The 26,853-nt window shown below is 39.8% G+C and overlaps 3 protein-coding genes across 5 annotated transcripts in view; 2 read left to right on the top strand and 1 right to left on the bottom strand.

Moving 5' to 3' along the window:
* MED12L (mediator complex subunit 12L) overlaps positions 1-26,853 on the bottom strand; it is a 468,926-nt gene that overhangs the window by 181,350 nt on the left and 260,723 nt on the right. The window lies entirely within an intron of this gene.
* P2RY13 (purinergic receptor P2Y13) overlaps positions 574-26,853 on the top strand; it is a 38,003-nt gene continuing 11,723 nt past the window's right edge. Inside the window, exon 1 of the mRNA XM_075201977.1 lies at positions 574-666. The gene's annotated coding sequence lies outside the window, so the exon portion shown is untranslated. The remainder of the gene's footprint in view (positions 667-26,853) is intronic.
* On the top strand, positions 578-7,249 carry P2RY12 (purinergic receptor P2Y12). The gene is made up of 2 exons (XM_075201975.1): positions 578-666; positions 5,931-7,249. Exons 1-2 carry the CDS (start codon positions 654-656, stop codon positions 6,971-6,973), a joined length of 1,056 nt encoding a protein of 351 aa, XP_075058076.1. The 5' UTR covers positions 578-653; the 3' UTR covers positions 6,974-7,249.

The following is a 26,853-nucleotide window of genomic DNA, read 5'->3' as shown; positions in this document are numbered from 1 at the left end:
CTTCAGAATGACCCTTTTTTTTGCAAATGGTAATTGTATGGCTAGGTGCTTATACACCTCTGGCATTCAGTCTGATTGAAACACCTTAATTCAGTAACTAACAGGTGTGGCTTAACACTCATATAGAGTAATTCAACTCAAGTTCTAGGTTACAAGTTCAAATTTTCCTTACTATTTTCATTTAATTATTCTTCTAGGAACTTAATTAGTGCACTTCTACATCAGTTGGGTTTGCACTTTCAAAACCTTTCATATTTTCACATGGCATTATCAAGAGTGACAAATACCCACCCACACCATAAAGTTTTCTCCTCCACTTTAAGCTATGACCATTACGATTAGCAATGTTATTGATATTCAGGAACTTGCTCTATACTTACTTTTCATCTGAAACAAAATAAAAGCAGAAGTAGATGTAATGTATTTTCTTTTATCTGGAACAGAAACTGAGAAAGGAGCAAGATATAGTATATCTGGAATACAGTGAACTGTGCATGCAGCAGTAGCTCCCTGCTTTTACTCCCTAATCTCATGGAAGAATCATCCGACATTACTTACCTTATGGCTCTCTGGATGCAAACAAGTAGGATAATCCTGGCTCCTTGACCAATTTATCATCACTGCTACAATAACAGACAGAAAGAGACCTAGCCATGGAATATTCAGGTAATACTGTCCACTCTCATAACTTAAAATAGACAAACTAAGACTTTTCATATATCGTTTGGCATGCTGGAAAATGTAGTTCCACAAAAGAATGCAAGCTTCAGGTTACCTAACTGCTATAACACGTCATTTTGTCTTTGTTTCTTTTTATCCATGAATCAGTTATTAATGTTTACTGTTTTCACCAAGTGGTGACTTAAGAAACCACTTGTGGGATTGTGGGAGACTAACCACACACTGATTCCCCAATACGGTAACCTTATGTTACCATATATAAATATTTTTTTACAGGAAACAGTAATATTTGATTGTAATCCTGTTAATGACAGATTATATTCGCACCAGATTAGATCCCTGATAAGTAAATTTAGAACAGTTTGGTCTGATTGATCGGTTGTGATACCACACTCGGGTCTATGCATCAAGGTAATTTCCACTTACTGTGGAAATAGCTCAGGATGGCGTTACCTGTCATTTTCTATGGAATTCTGCTGAAGCCTGTTCGGCTTCACAGAATACGATACATGGTAAGTGCAGTGTGCACTTCTTCCTGTCACCGGCAGCGTTAGGCTGCCAGTAAGTAGAGAAACTGTATCGCAGACAAGGGGTTATTTCTCCGGGGCTCCAAGAGTAGCCCCAGTATGGTGGATTACAGCAGTACATAAATATGCATCACTGCTATGTGCAGAGATGCATATTTAGCTGTACCACATCTAATTGATGCATAGACCCCTCAATGATTTGAACAAGTCGGACCAGGCTATAAATTATAGCTTTACATCATGTGCAGTAGTACTTAGTAGCAATCATTTCTGAATCAAAAATTTTTAAACAACACACAATAATCCGATATTTCTTACAAAATGTCCAACTGAAATTTGAAGTACTGTATGAGCAACAATTTTATTGGTCATAATCATTAAAGACATTTGTTTGTGCAAAATTTACCTTTTAAAGTGTACCTTAGTATGTGCAGTCAATTAATTGAAAAAAAAATAGAATGTATTATCAGCATTGTTCATTATGTTGTACAAACAGTTATGTTTTCTGCTTTATTGTTGGAAAAAATTCTTCTAGATGTTGGAGCTGCAGCTCTTATCACTGTGGCATTGTCCCCTCCAACACAACAACTTAAAAACTTTTAGGTGTAGAGGAGGCGCTTAAACAGGGGCGTTTTCTGGTAAGCAGATTGCCTCAGTGTCTATTTCTCCACGCCATAGGTCTGATGTTTTTGCAAGTGCTCAGAAGGTTCAGCAAGTTCTGGTAATATGGAGTAATTTCTATGCGTGCAAATACACATGTAAGCACACAAAAGTGACATGTATAATAAAGATAGCTTTCAGGTCTACGAAAGCAGTATTTTAGTGGAGGGGGGGAATAAAAAAATAAAAAGCTGAAATGAATGAAGGGGTGTTCCTAAAGTGCTACTAAATAAGCAAAATTTATACCATTTCCATCGTGTGAGTATCCATCAGCACCCACAATCCCACAGAAGGTCTTCCAGAGCATTTATACATGGTCTGTACGGTACCTAAATGCCGAATGTGTGTAAGCACCAATGAATACATACGTATAATGCACTGAGCATCCGCATCTTCTGTGATTACTAACTGAGCATGGCACATTACCAGCTGGACCTGTAATCCTGCAATAGTAGGACTAGAGTCATTTTATAAAGGCAGTTCCCGAAAGCAGAATATAGCTATATACTGTATGTGTTTTTAGTAGATTAATAGGCACATAATTAAATGCATTGCACATCTTTACTTTTGCATGTTCTTTATCTTTAAAAGTATACTAGTTCTCCCCTTTGTCTAAATTCTAATAAAATCATTGTTCCCAGATTTGAAGTGGCATTGCATGGACCCAAAAAGATTCCGAGCCCAATCAATATCTGAATGGGATTTTCAGATGTTGATCTGGATGGCAGATATACGGTCATTGTCCAACTTGCTTACAAGTGTGGCACAGTGGCAAAGGGTGAGGGTAATGAATATCGCAGGTCCAGGAACACAGCAAAGAACAGTGAGGCAGCCCAACACCCTAATTTCAGCCATAGCCTGTACAGAGAGGGAATATAAAACTATATGTAGCTTAATGCCAGGGGTGGGTCAAGATTTTTCTATTAGGTGGGAAGGGTTGGGAATGGTTTGCCAATTAACCCTGACTTCTCCCCCTCTCCAGTCCCGATTCCTGTAGGCCCTGTACCTTACAACACTAATTGTCACACAAATTAATGTATTTTACGCAGCACCGCCGATTTTTTTTTTATAATCCCAATTAATTTTTTTCTGTTGTCCTTTTTTTTTTCTGCCGGGTGGAGGGGGGGAGCTCTAAATCGTTGGTTGGTGGGGGGAGCTGTATAACAAAAACAAAAAAAAATACTCACGTGATCGCGGCACCGGCGTCCCTCCTCTGCTCTGTTCACACTGAATGTCGGGCGTGATGTTATCAAGTCACGCCCCACATTCAGGGAAGAGCGGCGCAGGGAGGACCAAGCAAGAAAAAAGAAGAGAAGAGATGAAAGAAGCTAATAGAATGTAAATAAAGGAGTAAAGAGACAAGGGGAGGAAAGCAGAAAGGGACAGAGTGATAAAGAAGGGGTGAGAGGGAGGCACAGAGTGATAAATAAGGGGTGGGAGAGCGGCACAGTGTGATAAAGAAGGGGTGAGAGAGAGGCAGAGAGTGATAAAGAAGGGGTGGGAGAGAGACACAGTGTGATAAAGAAGGAGGGGAGAGGCACAGCGTGATAAAGAAGGGGTGGGAGAGAGGCACAGTGTGATAAAGAAGGGGTGGGAGAGAGACACAGTGTGATAAAGAAGGAGGGGAGAGGCACAGGTGTGATAAAGAAGGGGGGAAGGCACAGGTGTGCTAAAGAAGGAGGGGAGAGGCACAGCGTGATAAAGAAGGAGGGGAGAGGCACAGCGTGATAAAGAAGGGGGAGGCACAGTGTGATAAAGAAGGAGGGGAGAGGCACAGCGTGATAAAGAAGGAGGGGAGAGGCACAGCGTGACAAAGAAGGGGGGGAGCCACAGTGTAATAAAGAAGGAGGGGAGAGGCACAGCGTGATAAAGAAGGGGGAGATGCACAGTGTGATAAAGAAGGGGGGGAGAGAGAGGTACAGTATGATGAAGAAAGGGGGGGAGAGAGAGGCACAGTGTGATGAAGGGGGAAAAGCAGCATGGAGGGCGCAGTGTGATCATAAGAGGGCACAGCATGGTTGTGATGAAGGGGCACAGTGGGATCATTAGTAGGCACAGCGTGGTTGAGATGAAGGGGCACAGTAATGTGTGTGTGATGGCACAGGGGGCTTGTGGCAATGCAGTGTGTGTGAGGTAGGTGGTGGTTAATTAATGGGTTCTATTTTGTTTGTGGGGTGATGGTGGGGCAATTTAATAGTGGGACTATTAATTTAAGATTGGGTGGTTTGGGGGCTATTAATTGAATGTGGGGCTGAGTTTGAGGAGCATGAGGTCTATTTATTAAATGGGAGTATAAATTATTTAATGGCAGTGATGGTTGCAGGAAATAGGTATATTTCTGAAATGTAAATACTATTAATTTATTGCTGGTGCTGTTTAGAGGGAGGGAAATAGGTTTATTTATTAAATGTGAATACTATTATTTTAATGGGGCTGGAGGAAGGTCTAATTATTACTTGTAGGTGCTATTGATTTAACAACGGGGCTGGTTGTAATTTTCTAAATGTACCCATTTTTTTTTTCAAATAGGGCCCCCAACATTCCAGGATCCAGATAAGCCACAACTAAAGAAAGCAGCAGCCACAGGTGGTGAAAGTGAGAAGAACAGGTAGGACAGTCTGTGAAAATTTGTGATTCTAGTGGGACAATCCGATTTTTGGTGACTGTTCTGCCCAATGTAAGGGGCAGGACAAGACTGTGAACTCTTTATGTACACACTGCATTCTTTCTATACTACACTATGGTGCTAGATGTTCTGAAAGTCAGGAGTGCTGGGACATATTTCACACTCTGGCAAGTGGCACTGCACCCTTGTGTCAATGGTGTACACAACAGTGCAGTTTTTTGTGTAGGAGGGTGGCATAGCACTTTTCACCTGCTAGCCCCGCACAGATTATGCATAGCCACACCCCAAATATTATGACCACACCCACATCAACTTTTGTGCCACTGTTGATCAGCGTCACAAAAGGGGGGGGCATGAAGTTGTTTTACCGGGGCCCTGAATTCCTCTTGGCAGCCCTGATTTTAGGATACAAGTTGGTCAGGTCTGTTATTTGCTTTATTTTAAGTAAAATACTATATAGCTATAAAATCACAATAAAAGCAACAAATTACAGATATGTCTGCCCCATCATCACACTGTTCTCCCTTCATCACACTTTCTCTCATTATCACACAGTTCCCCTTTCATCACATTGCTCCACTGGGCCCCCTACTTCACAGTGGGCCCCTTCATCACACTGTGTCCCTTCATCACACAGTTCCCCCTTCATCACACTGCTCCTCCTTCAACACACTAGAACCCCTTCATCGGCAGGTGGCAGTGTACTAGGGGCGAAGATCGCCCCAAATGCATTCCCCTCTGGATCCACCCTTGCCTAATGCAATTCCCCGCACTGGACACAATTATGCAAATTGCATGTTGGAGGTTTCAGTGCCTTTAAGAGTCTGTTGTAGAACCCATGAGTGGATAGAGTAAGAAGTTGAGACAGACTGCTGTGCAGGGCTCATGTATAGAAACCAGACCTGCACATATAGCTATGTCTAGCCAAACACAGAGGAAATCACAATTATTTTAAATAGTGCCATATATTTAGAATGATAAAACACACCATTTTCTTTCCATGATGGTGTTCATTTAAGGAATGACGTAAACACAATTTCTGTACCAGAGACAGCTGTTGTCAAAAACATCCATATTTATGCAATTTGAAATTGTGTGTTCCTTATATAATAAACGAATTGTCTCCTACATTCCCCAATCTTTTCATCTTGTAAGTTATCTGTTGGACTATTCCATAGCTTTTCAATAGGATTTTTTGTTTTTCTATGCAAATATAACACATACTACCGCCAAGATATTTTCAGTTCTGAGAAGTTTATGAAACATTATAAGAACTATATATCATCCATATTAAATAACACATATTTTATCTTTAATTTAATTCTAATAATCAGCCTTGTAATATGATACACATAACAAAAATATATATATTTGTAGTGCTTTTAAAAATAAATCAATGTTTAATTACATAATCCCTTCTCTCTTCTTTATTTTAGGATTTAGAGACGTTATAGCAGACACTAAACTACACAACATTACTTATAGTGCTAGTAATGTGACATGTTCTAGAGATAACCATATCAACCAAGTGCTCTTCCCTGTGCTCTACTCAATTTTATTCATCGCTGGGACTATTATGAACGGCTTAGCAATTACTGTGTTTTTCCAGTTGCCAAGTAAATCCAACTTCATCATTTTCCTGAAAAACTCTGTTATATCTGATTCTCTAATGATCATGACATTTCCATTCAAGATTCTAGGTGATACGAGACTTGGACTTTGGCCAGTGAGGGGCTTTGCTTGTCGATACACCTCAGTTGTGTTCTATTTTACCATGTACATCAGCATTATTTTCCTTGGACTTATAACTCTTGATCGCTATCAGAGAACTGTCAGACCGTTCAGCAACTCTTGTACGACAAACCTACTTTCAGTCAAGATCTTGTCGGCCGCCATATGGATAATTATGTTTTCCCTCTCACTACCCAATATGATTTTTACCAACAAGGCTGGAACATCAGAAACCGTAAGACACTGTGCAAACCTCAAGTCTGATTTTGGCTTGATTTGGCATGAAATTGTGAATTTCATATGCCAGATAATCTTCTGGGTAACTTTTGCCTTTGTAGTGGTCTGTTATCTCCTTATAACCAAAAAGCTGTTCCAGTCATTCAAAAGAACTAGAAGAGAACAAACAGAATCCAGAAAAAGAGTGAACGTGAAAGTGTTTATTATAATTGGCGTATTCTTCATTTGCTTTGTCCCATACCACTTTGCTAGGATTCCATATACAATAAGTCAAACCCGAGATGTGTTCAGGTGCTGGGCTCAGAACACACTTTTTTATGCCAAAGAGAGCACCCTGTTTTTTTCATCCTTAAACGCCTGTCTGAACCCTTTCATCTACTTTTTCCTCTGCAGATCATTCAGAAACTCACTGGTTACTATGTGGAAAAGAAAGCAGGCCTGTCTCTCTTCATACACAAGAAGGAGAGCTACAAAGCGATATAACATAAGAGATGCAGAAACAAATATTTAGCACAATTTGGAATATGCTGCACTAACACTAAACTTGGTGACTTTAAGTGGTACTCCTCTAAGTATTAATGCAGAGTATATCTTTGTTTTAGCTTTTGGTGTAATTTTTAACAGAACACTGTAGGAATGTAGCGTTACAAAGTGTAACAACTAATATCTAATTGATTGCTGTGAGTTACAGCATGTGTTCTATTTGCACCGTTTTATTATATAAGCCCTGTTATGCATGTAGCACATAGCTTTTGGTTAATTAAATTGCAGAAGTATTACAGTTTTATCCTTTTATGAGACTGTTGCCTTAGGCTTAACAAATAAGAGCATACCTCCCAGTTGTCCAATTTCGATGGGACAGTCCCATTTTGACGGGCTGTTCTGTCATCCAGTGGGTCTGCATTCTCGATTAGAGGGGAGTTGGGAGATATCTCTCTGTTTACCAGAGTGAAAAGATGCCTCTCAGTCCAGAGATTCTCCTCCAGCGTGACACTGTGTCCCAATTCCTTAATGGCTTTGGTTGATTACATTAACCAAGATCAATCAACAGCAAGGTGCACAGCCTACTACAGCTGAACTAAATCAACTTCACAAAGGTCTAGTTGATATGAATAAGTAGAACTTTTATAATTTAATTTCTATAGAAATTAATGATTTCGTCTTATTTGGCAAATGTACACTATTGGTTTGATAACAGCATGGCAGGGTCATGCAGCCATGAATCACCTGGACAATAAAATGTCAACTGACAATATATATATATAAAAACTAAGTAATAAAGTAAAAAAGTAAAGAAAAAAAAGTAATCCTGTTGAAAGCAATTTACTGTCTAAATGTGAAAATTGTTGTGAGTGTATAAACTAAATGGTTAAAAAAGAACAGGATACACTGGAATTAGAGAAACTAAAACCATCTGCCAACGCTATATATGAAAATGATATAATTGTCTTACACAGTAAATTAAAATCACATTGAAGAGTAATAACCTGCATAAATATGGTGTGCTTATACCATGTGTGGATATCTGGATACACAGTAAAAAACAGGTATGACTAGAAACTAGGGCAAATAATGATCTTCATCTCCATATATGTGGAGTCATCTTTAGACCTGGAAGTAAAGCCAAACATGCACTTAATTTTTCGGTAGGTTAAATAGCTGTGTCAGTTCAATTTCACAATCCACGTACATTGTCGTATTGCTCATAAGCCTGGGTGTTTTTTGTCACCTTTTAGACTCAAGCGTTATTTACAAAAGTGCAAATGCTATTTATGCCCATTTTTTGTGCACACTCACCCACATTTTACACATGAAAATGGTGGCATCTGTGAGTTTGCAAAACTGTGCTTCTTCCGATGGGATTAGCGGGGTATTGTCTGTGAGTGCGGACTAAGCATATGAATATACTCAACTATACATCCACATGGAAAAACGAGATTTAATTTAGCACAATTATTTAAGTAAAATTCAGTTGGTAGAGATGTGGCATATAGGGGTAATTCCTGATAAGTGGGGGTGATGCAGAATATTTGTCTTTTTAATAAAGAATTTTTTTTCCACCTATATTTTCAATTTGCACATTTTAGATGGGAAAGTGCATTTCTAGATGCACTTCAAATAATGTAATAAGAACATTATAAAAACACACAAAAGTAAAACATGCAATAAATACAGTCCCTATGTCTCCTCACTCTCATGATCCATTTAAGCTATCCATACTAAGCAGTATTTTAAGATAAAAATGTTACTGTTTTAATGACTAAAAGAGCTCACTTATCAACGTCAGTGCACTAGTGTGTCTAATCCATACTTAGCCAGTCGTACCCCAGTCCACCCAACTCCTTTCATCGTCAACTGCAAATTTTTGGGTCCATGTAGATGCTGAGATTTCCATGAAATTGGGAGCACTTGTGCAAAAGTAGGTCCTCTACATCAAAAAACAGTATTTGCACTGCAGAGTTGTATTATTGCATGATCGTAAATGAGCTTTAATGTGACTACTTTTCTTGGTGTGACCCTATTTGTAAAGAAATTGACCTCCTCCCAGTCTCCCCCTACCCCCCTCCCACTACTACCCTCCCTCCTGTCCCCCTCTTACCTTCCTCCTTTTCATTCTCCTCTCCCCCCCTCTCCGTCTCTGCCTCTGTTCTCCCCATTCCCTTCTCCTACCATTGCGTCTCTGTCCGTCCTACCCTTCCCTTAGATTGTATGCTCCTTCGAGCAGGGCCTCCTCTCCTTCTGTTCTCCACCACCTTAACTCTGCTCTCCAGCTCCTTGTCTCTTCCCTGAGGTCCTCCTGCCCTCCTACTCCTCTCTCTACCCCGCTGGGGGCTCTCACCTCTCATCTAGCTGTACATTGAGCTTCTGAGTTACTGTGCTTTTTGTTAACTGTACCGTGCTGTCTCACCCTGTATGGTGTTTCTGTATGTCCCTGTACGGCGCCACGGATACCTAGTGGCGCCATATAATTTTTTTTTAATAATAATAATAATAATAATAAGAAGAAGAAGAAAGTGTAATGACGTAGGAGATAATGAGATTTGCTAAATGGTGAAGAGCCATCCGTCATAAATGTCCCCAGAGCCTTGCAGTAAAATGATTATTTCCCTTTAGGCCCACAAGTATGGCCTTAAAGGGATATAATAAAAGAAATGTATAGGAATTGAGAAAAGTACTAAATACCAAACGTCCCATCACGTATAGAGGCGCTTGCAATGTTATCAGCACTCACTTTCTCATGTCTAATCAGAAGTCAGTCAATCCTTCATGTCACTGATCTGACATGTGACAAAGCACAGCAAGAGCAGTGTGAGCCTGGAGAAAGGACTGTTGCTGACCAAAACCTCCATCCTTAAATGCTATTTTTCCCACCATAGCAGTGGGGAGAGAAATAAGAGAAATTCATGTCTGGTAAAATTGACACTAACATTTGTGTTTGGACACAATATTGACCAGATTTACTAATATTTAAACTCGTAGTCACTCATTTCACTATTTGCCTGTTTCCTAAAGGATACAAATTAAAATGCCCTCCATAATACCACACCTTCCGTGCTCTTTGTAAGGTGCGTATACTGCTAGATATCTGCATGGTTATATTTTACATGTACATAATACAGAAACCAACTGGTGCACGGTATTAGTTTCCCCTCAAAACATGAATGGACTAAGAAAGGTGTCAAAGTGTGACACTTTCATGCTGGCTCATACCTACTCTGATGTTTCCAATACTTGCTGAAAATTAGCTGATGATGAATCTCTTCTCTGAATAGCCACAGTTTTCAACTGGATTACGATCTTCTCACTGGGTACTTACCACTGCAACAAGCTGAGTTAACTTTCATGTTCCTAGAACCTTTGCAGGACATTACATCATGGCATATATATCTTGCTGAAAAAGCCCTCTAGCACATAGGTACAGTGGTGTCCCCTAGGCATAACCCTGATTGGTGACAATGATTAGTTATCATGCACCAGCAAATTCCATAGTGCTTTACAATTGGAAATAAACACAGTAATAAAACAATACTGGGTAATACAGACAGACAGAGAGGTAAGAGGGCAATGCTCACAAGCTTACAATCTATAGGAAAATGGAAGTTTCATACATGAGGTTAAGTGCTTCATATTGCATATTGGTTCAGCCTGAATGCAAAAGTAAAAGTGCCTACTGGGATATGTGATCCAGTCACACAGCAATGTTGGTCCAGTAGTCAGAGGGTTGTTGTCTTGTGTGAGCTGTGTAAAGGCTGGTAATAGGGTAAACTAGTGAGGTTAAGATGTTGGTTGAAGAATATTCTAAGCTTGTCTGAAGAGGTGGGTTTTCAGAGAACACTTGAAGGTTTAAAGACATGAGGAAAGTCTTATTGTGCGAAGGGGAGAATTCCACAAATTTGGTGCAACTGAAAAAAATGCATGCAACCGAGAATGGGAGCATGTAATGAGAGTGGATGGGAGACGCATATCTTGTGCAGAAAAGAGGTGTCGAGTTGGGAGATACTTTATGTGAGCTGTGTAAAGGGTGGTAATAGGGTAAACTAGTGAGGTTAAGAGTGTGGTTGAGGAATACTATAAGCTTGCCTGAAGAGGTAGGGTTTCAGAGATCGCTTGAAGGTTTGAAGACAAGAGGAAAGTCTTATTGTGCGAGGGAGAAAATTCCACAAAATGGGTGCAGCTTGAAAAAAGTCCTGTAACCGGGAATGGCAGCATGTAATGAGAGTAGATGAGATACACAGATTTTGTGCAGAGTAAAGGTGTCGAGTTGAGAGATACTTTGAGATAAGTGAGGAGAATTATGTTGGTGCAGTTTTGTTGTTGGTCTTGTATGTTAGTAGAAATATTTTATTTTGGATTCAGTGAAAAACAGGCAACCAATGTAGAGACTGACAGAGTGACTCAGCAGGGGAAGAACAATTTGCAAGGAAAATCAATCAAGCTGCTGCGTGCAAAATAGATTGTAGGGTCTGTTTTGGGGAAGACCAGAAAGGAGAGAATTGCAATTGTCAATGCGGGAGATGATGAGTGAATTAATTAAAGTTTTGAGAGAGTAATGAGAGTGGATGAATCTTGTGCAGAACACCGTTGTCGAGCTGGCATTTAAATACTTGATGTGGCATTTAAATACAAACCAAGGGCAAACTTTGAGCACCACACTATGCACAACAAGACATATGTAATATAGTATCTAGAACAAAGTGAGGTGCACATTCTCAATGTTTGCGAATGCCTACCTACCATGATAAGGTTATGAATGCCTATCACCATGATAAAGTTATCTTTGTTATATGGGTATCTACACTGACCCAATGCTCTATTTGTATCAAGGAACACAATATATGCCACAAAACACAACCCACATTTCCTCTCCTTTATCACTAGCCTGGATTGTTGATATCCTGGTCATCTCATCACTATGAAGCTGCATGAACTAGTCAGACGTTTATGTTATACAGTATAGCCAACTGCAACTGCCCATGCTTATTTTTTATTGATAGGAGTAGACGTCAGTTGGGTGTTTGGCTGCCATGCTACAGCCGTGACAAGGTATGACAAGTTGTGCAATCAAATGTTTGTAGATGGTGGGTGAGGGAATGGAGTTGTGATAAGATTTTTAATAAGATTTTTTCTTTAATAAGATTTTTAATTGCATAGACAGCTACATAAGAAAACTTAGCATGAGTGGTGGAAAATAGCAAATTAACCATCTTCTGGGACTCAGTTGTGTTCATCTACACCAGCGAAGGGCAACAGGCGGCCCTCCGAGTCTTCACCCCCAGCTCTTTCCTTCTTCATGACCTGTTGGTCCTTTTCTCAGCTTTACCTTCCACCAGATCCAGCTCTTATTGTGTGTTTTATCTACCTGCGCATATGTTATTACAGAGTGGTGTCTGTTTCTTTGATTTAATATATATTTTTAACGTATTAATGTGATTAAGGGTAGTGTGCGACCCTTTTGAAGGCTGTAAGAACACACATGTGATCCTTGATGTGTATCAGGTTGTCTATCAGAGAGCTACACAGGGTAAACAATTTATTATGTATACCTGTCCTTCCTATGTAATTGCCTGCGACAGATCATTAGTTAAGGTGGTGGTATAGGCTAACAGAGTAAACAATTATGGAATAGGGTATGTGTATGTACTATAAACACAGAGCTTTCTACCTAAGAAACCTAAACAATAAACAGTTTCTTTCTTCTGTGTTCTTCTTACCTTCTGCCTAGTACTGCAGGTTTTCTGCTCATTTATTTGCATCCAAATGTGTATACCTCTTCTGGGATTAGATCTACACAGGGGACCACAACATGTACAGTCTGATATTCACTTTACCTTAATTTCTCTAATTGTTAATTTAATTTGTCTAATCACATTAGATCTGTTTCTATTTATTCAAGTATTCATTAATAACTAATGTTGCCAATTGTTTGCTTTTCATTGTTGTTTACTTTCATGTTCCTTTTGACCTTTCTAAAACAGCTATAGATCTGCCTTATCTATATGCATCCAATTGCTACTCCCCCTTCTACATCTCACTTATCTGCATTACTAATTTTATTACTAGACATTGGATTTCTATCTCTTGACTTCATCACTCTAACTCCCACTCTAGTTATTTTATTCACTGTTATATCCTAACACACCAAGATTTTACCTGTATCTCCACACATTAAATCTGTAATACTCCAATTATTTTTGCATTTATATACTCTTTATAACCTATGCCCCTTTGCTTTCAACCTTTCATCATCTTTTCCTTTATCCACTAATACTTCCATTTCCCTGACCTCCCTATCTATACTTCATTCCTTCCTCTCGTTCCCTGATCATTTGTTGCATACTTATCTCCTACATCTACCCACCACCTATCTTTCATGAACACACCTATATGTATCCTTATATCTACCATATATTTGCATATCCTTTATCTACTTTTCCATTAATCCATTTATAAGTCAGCACAATTGACACACCTTCTTTGAGATTATATAACGTGCCACTTTCTGCAAGTCATGCTATGTTTTCTCATGTCCTCAACAGTTTATACCATTAATAGTCTTATTCCAACTCCATTCTCTCATCTGCCTTCCATGAACACTACCCCAGTCACCCATGTCGGGATATTGCAAGCAGCTCTCCATGGCCACAGAAAGCTAAATACCATTTAGCATGTGCGGCCCTCCAGTTTTCAAAAAGGTCACACACAAAAAAAGTGGTAGAGCATACTGCTCTCCCTCCTCCGGGTATGTCACGTGACCAGGGGGAGAGCACCTGACAACAAAGTCAACTGCTCCCGTTTTGCCTCATTCTCTACTTATCAAGCTTGCTGGCGGGAGGGTGGGGGGCACAAGTGAAGGCTGGGTACACACTACAGTGTTTTCAGCCCACTATCAGGCAAATCACCCGATATTGCATTAGTATGTACACTTAAACGATCAACAATAGTCATTCCAAAGCATCGCCAACATTTGATATAATTGTTCAGAACGACAAATCTCGTTCAGCTATGTAACGATGTCCTTCCAATCCTGCAGTCTTAAGCTCAGAGTAGTAAAGGCTCATCAATGATGGCCGTAGCGCAGTTGGAACCGGATGTGCCAACCCAGACTGGAGTGGGTGGTCAGTAGCAGGCTGAGGTCAGAGGTCCGTATGCACTCATGCTCAGTGTCTTCATAGAGTTTACATGATCTTTTCAGCTGAAGTGCACTGATCTGAGGGTAAATCTTATAAAACATGTATAGTGTTGTACATATGCATCGGCATGATGATCGGGACTTTTTTTTTCAAGTCGTTAGTAAAATCGTTGTAGATAACGCGTTGGTCTGAAAATTCTGTAGTGTGTACCTAGCCTAAGTACAGTGGTTTAACCTGTATCTGTTTATTTTCTACACCACCACCTTTCACTAAGGATCTTTTTCTGGTGATTACGTAGAAAAAAAGGTATACTTAATATAACGGGCTACAGTCTTTGTAGATTAACACAATTGGTTCACAAATGGTTGGTGAAAAAATGTGATAATCAGAGGTTATTGTTAAAAAATAAAAATAAAATAAAAATCCTCAAAACCATAAATTAAATCGAATAGTGAAACTGTCATTACAGTACACAGACTGGATGAGACAGTTAGTTCTTATTTAACGTAAATGATGTGTTCTCTTTCAATTCTCAGAACAGTTGCATAAATGTTAAAAAGCTTCTGAATACATATGTAATACAAACAATATTTCTTTACCTAGAATTTTACTGTGTTGGTGTACACATTTTTCAAGATAATTTGCCAACTTCCTTTTAAGAGAACACATGACTTCATTGTTTCATAATACTCTCCTATTGATGCAAAATAATTGAAAAAAAAATCTTTATTTTGGAGACATTGCTTTACTAGGAATAAGCTAATACGTCTTTCTCCTTTTACCTATATCTTGCAATCAAATCCCAGGAGTTCGCAGCTTGTCAAAAACTTTTCGGGAACTGAAAATGCTTTGTTTAATTTAAGCTGTATTAGATAAAGGGAAACTCTGCACTCTATGACATGTTACATATTTTTGCTATTGCATAGTTTGTTGGTTTATGGTGGATAAAGAACATTTAGGATTTGCAGACATTAATGTTTGGTCTGAGTTATGGTCACCAATTGCTGAATACAGCAACCGGCTTAATACATTTTAGAAACAGTTAACCCTTAATGCCACAGTAAAGTCTATCATTTTAAGCACCCTTACACAGATTGATCCCTGCCCATACTGTATGCTGGTCTGAGCTGTGATCACTGCTTGGCGAAGGTAGTTTAATCGGCACAGCAAATAGGCATTTCTCAATCCTAACGACAGTGTATGGAGATACACTGCATACAACATGGGCATGTATGTGTGTGTACTATCAGTACTTACTTCAAAGGGTTCAATTATTCCAATAGTCAAGCAGTGAATGCACTTCAGAGTTCAGACCAAACATATTACAGGCGCAGGGAAATAGCTTTTGTGCACAAGCCATTAAAATAATCAGGTTTTTTTATGCCACTAAGAGGTAACTGTTTATAAATGTATAAGATGTCTTTTCTAGGTGCTTTTCAAATCTATTGTAATAAACTGAGAAGTGAGGGGGCTGTGAAACCCAGACTACAGAAGATACATTACACTTATTATTCAAAAAGTGGGATGACTAAAACCATCCTGCTATCTACTGGACAACTTTAAAAACCCAGCTGGAGACAGACACGTGGGGGTATATTTACGAAACTGCGGGTGGAGATGTTGCCTATAGCAACCAACCAGATTATAGCTTTCATTTATTTAGTGCATTCTACAAAATGAAACCTAGAATCTGATTGTTTGCTATAGGCAACATCTTCACTTTTTCAAACCCGCCTTTTAGTAAATCTAGCCCGTGGTCTGTTCCCTGAGAGCTGGAATTCCCCAAAGAGAGCTCAGGGGAGTCCTTTATTACAGAGACCCAAAACTGCTACAGTGACCAGATAAAGCAGTGTCAGTATTTTTTTCCCACTTAGGTACTATTGTTCTCCAGTGGGCCCTGCCTCCCAGGGCATGCTGGTACTTGTAGTTCCACAAACTTCTTCATGCCCAAGATGTCAATAGCTGTCAGGCCTTATGGGACTTGTATTTTCACATTAGTACTTAATCTAATTTGCTCTATCTACTATTACCCTGGTACCCACTGCGCAAAGGTTGCCAGGGAGAGCCCCAGGACTATTCAGCATGGGCTGGTTTGTGCTATGGTTTAAGAGGACATGCACATTCTTGGCAATCGTGATTTCCATTTTAAACAGTAATGATATATGCTGGCGCTGTCATCAGCATCACATGTATCTTTAATCCAAGGCTTGGTGAGCCACAATAGCTACGCCTCTTAAGAGATGGAGCTGTGGCCATGGCGGGTTGGGTACAGTTTTTTGATTACGAAAAATCCGACACCCATGAGATCTACAAATAAAAAACGAATGTATTAAAAAGCGATATACTAAACTTTAGTGTCGGACAGCTTTTCGAAATCACTTGTGGTCACCATGCTGCTCCATCTGTGATTTGCAGGAAAGTCTATTAATATTTACATCAGTTTTTAATACATTCGTTTTCTATTTGTAGGTCTCGTGGGTGTCGTAATTGTGGTAATCGTGTTAACGATTACCACTGGGCCAAGACTAACTAGGCCACATCTCCAGGAGGCATTTTTCACTTACATTGGACACCCTTACTGTCCTCTACTTGCCCTCCACAGATAATCATCAGCAGGCAAATCCAGGTGTAGCAAAAGAGAGCACATTTTTGCAGCCCACAGTTGTATTTAAATCCAACTCTAAAGTTGGTTCCTAGTCACTGACCAAAAGGTTGCTAACTGTCAAATGAATGCTGTCACAATATATATTTTACATGTTATTTATTTTGTATCAAAGTTTATAGAAACCAGTTACTGTTTGTCAAGTATCATGTATATATTTTATGGTCTTTGTGGGTTTAATCAGATAAACCACCACACTTTTTTTTTGGCTGCAAAACTAATCAAGCTGCTGAAACATCTGCTGGTGTGTTTCTATCATCTTAATACACATATATGTTCCTAGAAGTTCCATGCCTAGTGTTAGCACAGCTATCTCTTTTTGTGATGGGCAAAAAGACTACCATTGGAGAAGCCGTAACAACAAGCATGTACCAAAGACTGGAAGTGAGCCCCTGATCAAGCTTGTGTACATAATCCTGTTGTGAAAATCTATGTGGTCTGAAATAAGAAGTGATGTGCCCCTTACAGACATAACTAGACATTTATAGGCCTCATGTACATGAGAACCCCATGGTGTAGCCATAACTACCTGGGGATCATCCAACCCAACCTATCTTAGTAATGCAACAACCCCTCATCCCCATTAGCCTGTTCCACCACCAAAATCACCATGGGCCAGGGCTCCTGTTCATATGTGGGTAGCTGAGCAGATTTGACCTTACATACACTGCTGTAGTTCTTCCTCCATTGCCCTCTACTAGTTGGGCGGGGGTATAAGCTCCCCTCCCCACCCCATGTGTATATAATATTGCTATGGGGCCCACAAATATCTAGTTATGCCTCACTCTATACATGTGGAGCAATATTTCATATACCCTAACTGTGCAGCTAAGCTTTCTTGTTGTTTTGCTCATCAATTATCGGGCAAGTCTTCCCATTTAGTGAGGCAAGAACCTAATTCCAGGGTGTGACAAGATGGACCGGCTATGCCACCCTGTCTGTTGTTGCTGGGAACCGGCTGGGCTTACTTTGGCACTGTCCCCTTTACATTATTCTGAATATGCCCTTCCTGCCGCAGTAGGAGGAGCCTCCTGGCACCACTGGGCTCCTTTCTGGAGGCCAGAACCACGTTCCTTCTGGGTAACTGTCGCTGCTAGTTACTCCCGTGCTGATACCCTTAGGCTGGTACCCCGGACCGCTTACTATGCGTCAGGGTGCTATGGATGAATCCCTCTGGCCTATCACACTGGCCAAAGCTGCTGGGTAGCGGCAGAGTGGTGGTACTGGAGAGCTGGGTCCAACCTCAGAAACAGACGGAGAACGGATTCGATTTAGGGTCTAATCTGCAGGTCACAGGATTACAGCAATATTGAAGAACTTGTCAAGCAGGGTCTTGAAGCAGAGTGATGTTTATTTGCTCTCACACTGGCTGAAGGTACCAGGTGATCAGGTCAGATGGAACATCAGAATGATACATTTCAGTGTACAAGGTAGTGCTTTATATACTGATTTGGACACAGGCTATTTTTAGATTCAGGATGCAATGTGTTTACACAAACATGGATTTACATGCAATGCAAAGGCAACAATATTTACACTTATCTATGAACTTCTTAAAACATTGCTGTGACATCCTGCATCTTACAGTAGACAGCAAGTCTAATTACATCTTCCTATGACCCTCACACATCAAAAGGTCCAATTAGCATGAGATTAGCACGAGTCCTTCTTCCTACAGTTGCCGAATACACATTTCCTCCAAAGAAAAGAATTCCTTAGGAAAAGTTGTAAACCCCAAACAAGACATTTCCTTACACCAATGTATACAAAAGGCTTTCAAAACAAAGGCTTATTGTATCAGACATATACATAAGAAATAATGCATTTTCTCTAGAAAGGTTAAAACAGAAAAAACGAATTTTCTACCCTGGTCTCAGAAATAACGATTTCCTATATCAAAATATACACAGTATCAAAAATAAGTGCATTGGCAATTATAAAAATAAGCACCCTGCGCTATTTCCTTTAAATAAATGTATACCATAAGTTATTTATAAGTGATCCAGTCACACAGGGCTGTAGAGACAAGGTTCTCACTCTGCAATAGTGGATTACAGGAAGAGCATTGTGACACAAGTCAACTTTTCTCCATCCTTTAACATGTGTATTAGGACCATGCTGGCTTTGTTAATGGAGTAGCATCAGGAAACAGAGAAGAAGTATTCTTGAAGTTTGCCTTTTCTGATGCCACTATGCCACAAATGTTGGCAATCACTGTGGACCCAGTAAACTGGTTGCAGAAAGCAGAACTGCTGACTTGTGCAAATCAGAAGAACTTCCCTATATCCATCCGGAAGTAGAACTTCCCTTATCCTTTCTTTGTGTGGTTAAAAAAAGTCACCATTTGAATTGCATTTTGCGAGATCAACACTAAATAAATTATTAAGTGATAGAACTAAGTTGGCTCTTATACAATGCAGAAACAGATAATACCAGTGGAAAGTCATTGTTATCCTGAAGGAGATTAAGGACCCTTCTGTGTGTCCAAGTTACTGTCCAATTTTGCTCCTCAATATTGACATGGTTTCCCTGGAAAGGAAGTGGGTGTGAGTCCCAGAAGAAGGAGAATAGACCACAGCCCAATAATAAATATGATCCCAAAGAAGGGGATGAAACAGACGAGTGTGTCCAGAGGAATGAAAACCTGGGATGAAGGAATGTTGCAGGATCTGCAAGATGGGAATATACAGTAGATGTGTTGCACCATCCTTAGAAGAGAAAGATAAATGTACTCCATATATTGCAGCAACAGCAGAGATCATGATAGCAGACTGCATGACATAAATAATATGAGAGGGTAAAGGAATTGTCATGTCAGGGACTAAAAAGGGAGAACATAGAGTGGCAACAGCTAGTCTCTACCACAAAGGTAGAAGCAATTATTGGAATGACCCTATTAATTATTCTGGACAGTCACATTAATTCCCTTTAAAAAAATATCCCAGTTCTTAAAATTAACCTAAGTGGAAATTATGAGATGTGTCTACATGTACTGTGCAAAAGGGGTCTGACTATGATCACAGAACTGGACTCCTGGATCACCAGGAGATTTTACTTCTCCAGAAAAAACATATTAACAGAACTGTGAATGTTGCTGCAAAGATAGGTAACACTGGTGACATACATGTGAGTGATAAAGAGGTAAATGGAAAGACAGTATTGTGCTTGGATTAGTACCCCTTAAACATCAATTATTTCACTACCATGTCCCTACATGCAGACTTTCTAGGGATCAGAATGTCCAAAAATCCAAAAACAACAGGGACAAAAAGCAAACCAGGAAAAAGGTGAAGGGACTCCAGCTATTACAAGTCAATTTAGATGGACAATCTGGGTTATTACCCTTGTGCAATCCTACTGTGAAAATGTATGTCAGTGATCCAATACAGGAGTTTATTAAAGGTACCTGGGATAACAAGGATGTTGTTACATCATTATCATCATTTATTTATATAGGGCCACTAATTCCGTAGCGCTGTACAGAGAACTCACTCACATCAGTCCCTGTCCCAATGGAGCTTACAGTCTAAATTCCCTAACAAAGACAGACTAGGGTGAATTTTGATAGCAGCCAATTAACCTACTAGTATGTTTTTGGAGTGTGGGAAGAAACCGGAGCACCCGGAGGAAACTCACGCAAACATGGGAACAACATACAAACTTCACACAGATAAGGCCATGGTCGGGAATCAAATTCATGACCCCAGTGCTGTGAGGCAGAAGTGCTAACAACTAATCCACCACCGTGCTGCACTGTTACAGACCCAATATCCTCATTGGACATCTTGGACCCTCAACCTGAACCTACACCATTGCAGCTTGCACTTATTGAAGGGAGGGGGAGGAAGAGACTCACTCTGCTGCTGCACCAGAGGTGAAAGAAGTGGAATACCCAACAGCCAGTATTGTTGTGCAGGAAAGTGTGGGCTCTGAGGGTAAATGATGAAGCTGGGAAGATCCAAAACACGAAAAGACTATAACACATCAGCTGAATTTTGATGTTTTTTTCAGGAGGCGGTTTGCGGATATTGAGAAGGAGGAGCCAGCCCAGGAGTCCCAAGAATAATTTGATTATTAGTCAGGACACATGTTAATCCTCATCAGAACCCCCAAACTCATGGAACATCCCTGTAAGTCTGATTATGGGCCATTCTCTGAATTTTGTTTGGGGGTGGGAATGGCCTACGGTAGATCCTGTGTGGTATCACCTCTGAGACATCATTCTTCCAGGGCCAATGAGGCCTCCGAATTCATTGGGCCAAAGATCAGGGCTTCTAAGACACCCCTCTTTCAGGGCCAACAACCAGACACTGTGAGACATTTCTCATCAAGGACCAACAACCAGATACTCTGAGACACCCCTCTTGCAGGGCCAACAACCAGAAATTCTGAGACATTTCTCATCAAGGACCAACAATCAGACACTCTGAGACACCCCTATTCCAGGGCTAACAACCAGACACTCTGAAACATCCCTCTTTCAGGGCCAACAACCAGACACTCTGAGACACCCCTCTTCCAAGGCCAACAACCAGACACTCTGAGACATTTCTCATCAAGGGCCAACTGAGACATCCCTTTTGTCTCTGAAGAAACTAATGTGTGTTTCCATGTTTTACACTGCCAGCTATATCTATACAGTAGAAAGCATGTGATTAAGTTTGAAGCATAAAACTAAGTCACTGATTAGCCTAGAAAAAATCTCACAATATATAAACTGTATTTATAATATACAATTGGGAACAGGATAGGACAGATAGCTAAGGTGAAAACGGTTTCAATGTAGGTTAAGTAAAGGAGAATATCTATATTTTTCAAAGCATTAATTTCCGGATATCACTAAGGTGCGTATGAACATGTAGGAGACCTTTCAACTCACATAAACCGAAATAGTAACATATGACTGGAATTGTGTGATGCGATCTCTCCCTCCAGTGAGTGGAGCTCATCACCTAAATCCCCATCACTGCTGGGAAATACGCTCAGCATTATAAGCCTTATAAATCCACTCATCTTCCTTGTAAGTTTCCTTCTTCAAAATTGGCTATGGGTGTCCTAGTTTTGTTTGTTTATGGTTAGGGTGGTTAATTGGTGTTTAGCAATATCAGGTTGACACTAGTCCTTAGAGATCATAAAACTGTCTTTAAAAGTCACTATTATCATTTGTTAATAACAGGAAAGGATCATGAAACCTTTTATGCTGAATAATTAAAGGTGGATTCGTTTTAGATAAATACTCTTTGTTTTTACTTTTAATTGTTCATGTTTTCATATTGTTATAGTCCAGGCATCCACATATCAAGTCAAAATGATTGAGATGAAAGTGCTAAAATATGGGAATGCAGGTTTAATAATAACTAGTTTAAACTGGGAGTACTCTCAGTAATTACAATGTCAGGCACTATAACAAACAAATAAAAGTTAAAAATTACAAATTTTCATTTCCATATCAAAACTAAATTATATAGCTAGCCAGGCAACATTCATTTAATGGGATATATTACCAGATTTGTTGACAATTAAACCTAACACAGTTTTATGTGGTGCTAAGTTGCTGGATTTCTACAAGTTTAATTCTAGAAATAAACATTTTTAAGAATTCCATATCCTGGAGTTTCTTTGCCTAATGCTTTGCGATTTGCTGCTTGCAATGGCATTGCTGAAGCTTTCTTTGACACTGAGGGATATATTATGCTATTTTGTACATGTTTAAGCCAAATGATTTTATTTGTCTTTGTACACAAGAGGGGGAGTTGTGTTCGCAGGTGGGGTGTAAGCGTCTGTGACGTGTGCCTGGTGGAAATAGGGCACATATACAGCTGGTGTAGATCTGCACAGATCTTAAGATGCGTACAGCTGAGCCTATGGGCGTATGTACGCATTTTTTATCGTAACTTACGCCCATTAAATCCAACCCTGCATGAGTCCCCATCTGTTTGGCCAGATTGCTGGTGTTATCAACTTGGAAAGAGATCCTGTCCCAAGTAGCAGGACTGGTCCATGTGCCATCTTTAACGCTCATGGACCAACTGTTAGAAAGATGAATTACAAATCATTGTTATTATATTTTACACCAATGGCACTCCCTGCCTACCTATGCTTCATCCTGAGGAGCTAAGTGGTACATGCAATAGATCATTAATTCCTATGGAGAATGAACTGACCCTACAAGAATGATCATGAAGATCCAGTGCCTGGTGAATATTTCACCAGGCTCATGAACATGCCATTAAGTACCATAGTGATTTATTGGTTACATTTGCACGAATATTGCATTAGTCCATAATATGACTGCCTCTACTATGTGCATGTTACAGGTACAGTGAAAAAATACAAGATAAAATAGAAACCATAAGAACAGTTACCATGATTATCGCTGGCATGACTGTGGTAAGATACAAATGCAGAAAAAAATCAGACATACAGTACAAGCGGTGTTTCTTGGTCTTTTGTGATGTCAAGCTGCTAGTTTTTGTGAATCTGTGCCCATTTTACAGGTATACACATGGGTTAATATGTCAATATGATGCCTATTGCAAGGGAGCTCCTCCTGAGGGAGGAGCTGGGTGGATTAGGGCATGTGAGGGTGAATGAGGGCTAGTCCCACACATGAGTAATAACAGGTAGAAAGGTGGATGTGTTCTGTAAGTCCTCTCTATTTCCATTTTGTGATTGGCTCTCAGAGAGTCTCTACAAGTATATAAAGCCCCTTGAGTCTCAGTGATGTAATTGTTTCCTTTGATCCTGGGTTAAATTCTTATGGCTATTAACAAAACAACAAGGCTACCTCCACTGTGTGAATCCGACATATGTACTTCAAGCAGGATACATTTGCTTCCAAATAACCAAAGTCTATATGAGCACAGAGAACACTTGGAATTGTAAATTGGAAAAAAAAATGTTTTATTTTGACCAGTGAGACCAAAATGTCCCTTAGGGGGCAAGAGTCTACAGACCCCCTTTCTCCACAAGGCTGGGGGGAAGGTTCAAGATTCTACAAGGAGACAGTTATGTTTATAACATTTGGCAGCATGGTGGTGAGCATTGCTGCCTCAAAGTGCTGGGGCAATGGGCTCTATTCTGTCCAGTGGACGGTGAGGAGTATGCTGTCCCCTTGTTCACATGGATTTCCTATGATGTTCTAGTTTCCACACACAGTTCAAAAACATACCGGTAGGTTAATTGGCTCTGACAAAATTAGCCGTAAAGTGTGTAAGTGTGTGTGTGTCTGTGTGTGTGCGTGTGTATGTGTGTGGTAGAGAATTTAGTCTGTATGTCCCACTGGAGCACTAACCGTAGCATTCTGATGCTATATAAAGAAAGTATAATAATAATAATTCCATTAGTATCTTTGTACAGTTACCGCAGTCTGTGGGCCTCATTTATAATCCGGGGGGAAGGGGGGGGGATGGAGCAAACTTCCACCTTGACAAAACCACGTTGCATTGTAGGTGGTGCAAATTTAAAAGGTGCCGACTAATTTAGAGTTGGGAGGGGGCATGTTCTAGCTCAACTCTAAATTGTAATGTAAAAATAAATGTGCCCAGCACTTGTATGCTACATGCAAAAGCAGACTGTATTCTCCCTGCATGCAAAGCCAAATGCATTTGCTCCACTTACATTGCAATATGGTTTGTCCATGAGTAAATGTGCTCCTGAGAGCCTGTTAGTCTAGGCTGCTTGCCTCCAGCAGAGGGTGCTCAACCAAAACTAATTTCCCATAAACAAAACAACACTTTAATAACAAGCCTTGATGTAATAACTGTCCAAGGGAAACTGCTTTCTGGGAAAAATAACTTTAATAAAAAAATAAATGAATGTTATTACTTGTATTCACCTCACTAATGATTATTTTCAACAAGAAGGAATGTGCATTTTGGAAGTAATTTCTTTGCAGTATTTGATTTAATTGACATAATTTGGTATTATAATGACATTTATGTTTCCCCACAGTAATTTTCAGAACAGTAAGTGATAATTATACTATCATTTATACCAAATACTGTTTTATTTTCAGCTAAGATGTCTTAGTGAAGACAATTATCATGATATTATTATGGGTATACATTTCACAAGCCACAACATGCTACAATGTTTGATCTTATAGTGCAGATTTGTAACATTCTGTAGAGAAATACAGACCAAATATTGTGGCGGCTGGAAGCTTCCAGTTATCATAAACATGTGTGACCACTGATGGGTCCTGGGGGGACATTACAGGGTTTGGACAATGGGATATGCAAAGAAAATCTTTCGAGGTCACAGGTACCAAAGAATGAATGGTACAAAATATTAATTGCTGCAGCAAGTGGACACTTTTGAGTCCCACACCCTGCACATCAGTTCTGCACTTCAGTTCTTGCCTATTGACTAATTCAGACTGTGATTAGGTGATTAGAGGTTGTAATGCTTTATCTCAGTGTGTAGCAATACCACACTGACGATGTTAGAGATGAACGGTTTGGATTCAGAGAAATTGGATAGATCCTAGATTTGGGGTTCCGAGTACATACCAAACACGATTCGATTCTTTGCGCCAAAATCAGATCTCAATAGGCGGCAAAACAAAACGTGTCATTGCACTTAATGCATTCCAAGCTGGAACGCATACCGCTGGAGTGTGCATTTGATAACGGAGGTGCGTTATTGCACCTCTTTGGTACATGTCTTAGGTGCTCATGGGGAATACATATCTGCTGGGCAGGTGTCCCAGTGACTCAACTAGGAATTGCTGAGTTTGTTAGTTTTAGTAAAAACCCGTTTGTGTATTACAAGCTTTGGCACTTCCGGTTATGCATTCCAGGGTGGAATGCATATTGTTCGGAGTGCCTCATAGAGAATACAAGGGAGCCACATTGCCTCATATATTTTGCAATGATGCAGACTATCACCTTTTGATGAATCACGAGCCGCAACTGAAGACAATTTGGATTTTTGGATTTTGGATTTGCATAAGAAGTAACTACGTTTTTTTAACATCTGTCTTTTCTGTTGTTCTATGTAGTTGTCTTGACAAATGTCCATATGTAGGACCAAAACATCAACTTAATGTGAGGTATGGAATTGAATTAAAAGAAAATGAAATGGTGATTGTATCTTTTAGCAAACTGCCATGTATTTTTGCGGCTACTCTGTCACTAATTTTAGCCAGCCAGTTCGCTGCAGACTTTGCCCAAAATTAAAATTTAGACATTTGTGAATAGATCATTAGAAACAAAAACGGTAAATGACTGTAAATAAATGTTAATGCTATAAATAGTGATATAGGAGCAAACACCACTCAAGATCACATCATTTTACACATTTTTCACAATTTTTAATTAAACCCAGATCCAAAATCAAAACACGGGGGTCAGCGCACATCTCTGACAGATGTCCTCCATGCATAGTTGCCTACTCTCCCGGAATGTCCGGGAGACTCCCGAATTTTTGTGAGTTCTCCCAGACTCCCAAGAGAGCAGGCAACAATCCCGGATTCAGCTGTCTCCGTTGTTGAAGATGGGTGGGGGCGGGGCTAAACGTGGCATTGTGGCCCCGCCCCCTGCTTTGATTGGCCGAAATTGCATAGAATTTACAGGGGCAACGCCCCTTCAACGGACCCCCTCCCGGACAGTTGCCTTCAAAGGTAGGTAAGTATCCCTATAATATATATATATATATATATATATATATATATATATATATATATATATATATATATTATACACTCTCAAAGTTCTTTTCTGGTACTTCAACCAGTAGTCTAGTGACAGAACACATCAACCATAAAATACAGCTTCTAAAATGATTCCGAACAAAGAAAAGTCAACATTGTTGTACTGTTTTATTCAGTGGTTTATAGGCTGGGCCAAAAACAATATACTGTTTAAAAGGTAACTAATTCAACAGAAGTTTCATGCTTTCAGGACATAAAGGTCCCTCCCCAGGCCTCAAGGACCTTTGTGTACCAAAAGCTTGCTAGTGCTATGGATTTAGATATACACCAAACAATATGATCTGAATGCAATGCCTGGAAATTTTGATTCTGCACAAAGTGAACCTTACAAATAGGTTTAAAGTGGAACTGTATAGGATAGATATATATATATATATATATAT

The sequence above is a fragment of the Mixophyes fleayi genome, chromosome 3 (genome assembly GCF_038048845.1).
Source record: "Mixophyes fleayi isolate aMixFle1 chromosome 3, aMixFle1.hap1, whole genome shotgun sequence".
Taxonomy (NCBI): domain Eukaryota; kingdom Metazoa; phylum Chordata; class Amphibia; order Anura; family Limnodynastidae; genus Mixophyes; species Mixophyes fleayi.
Note: the sequence above shows the minus strand (reverse complement) of the source record. Positions and strands in the feature narration are given on the sequence as shown.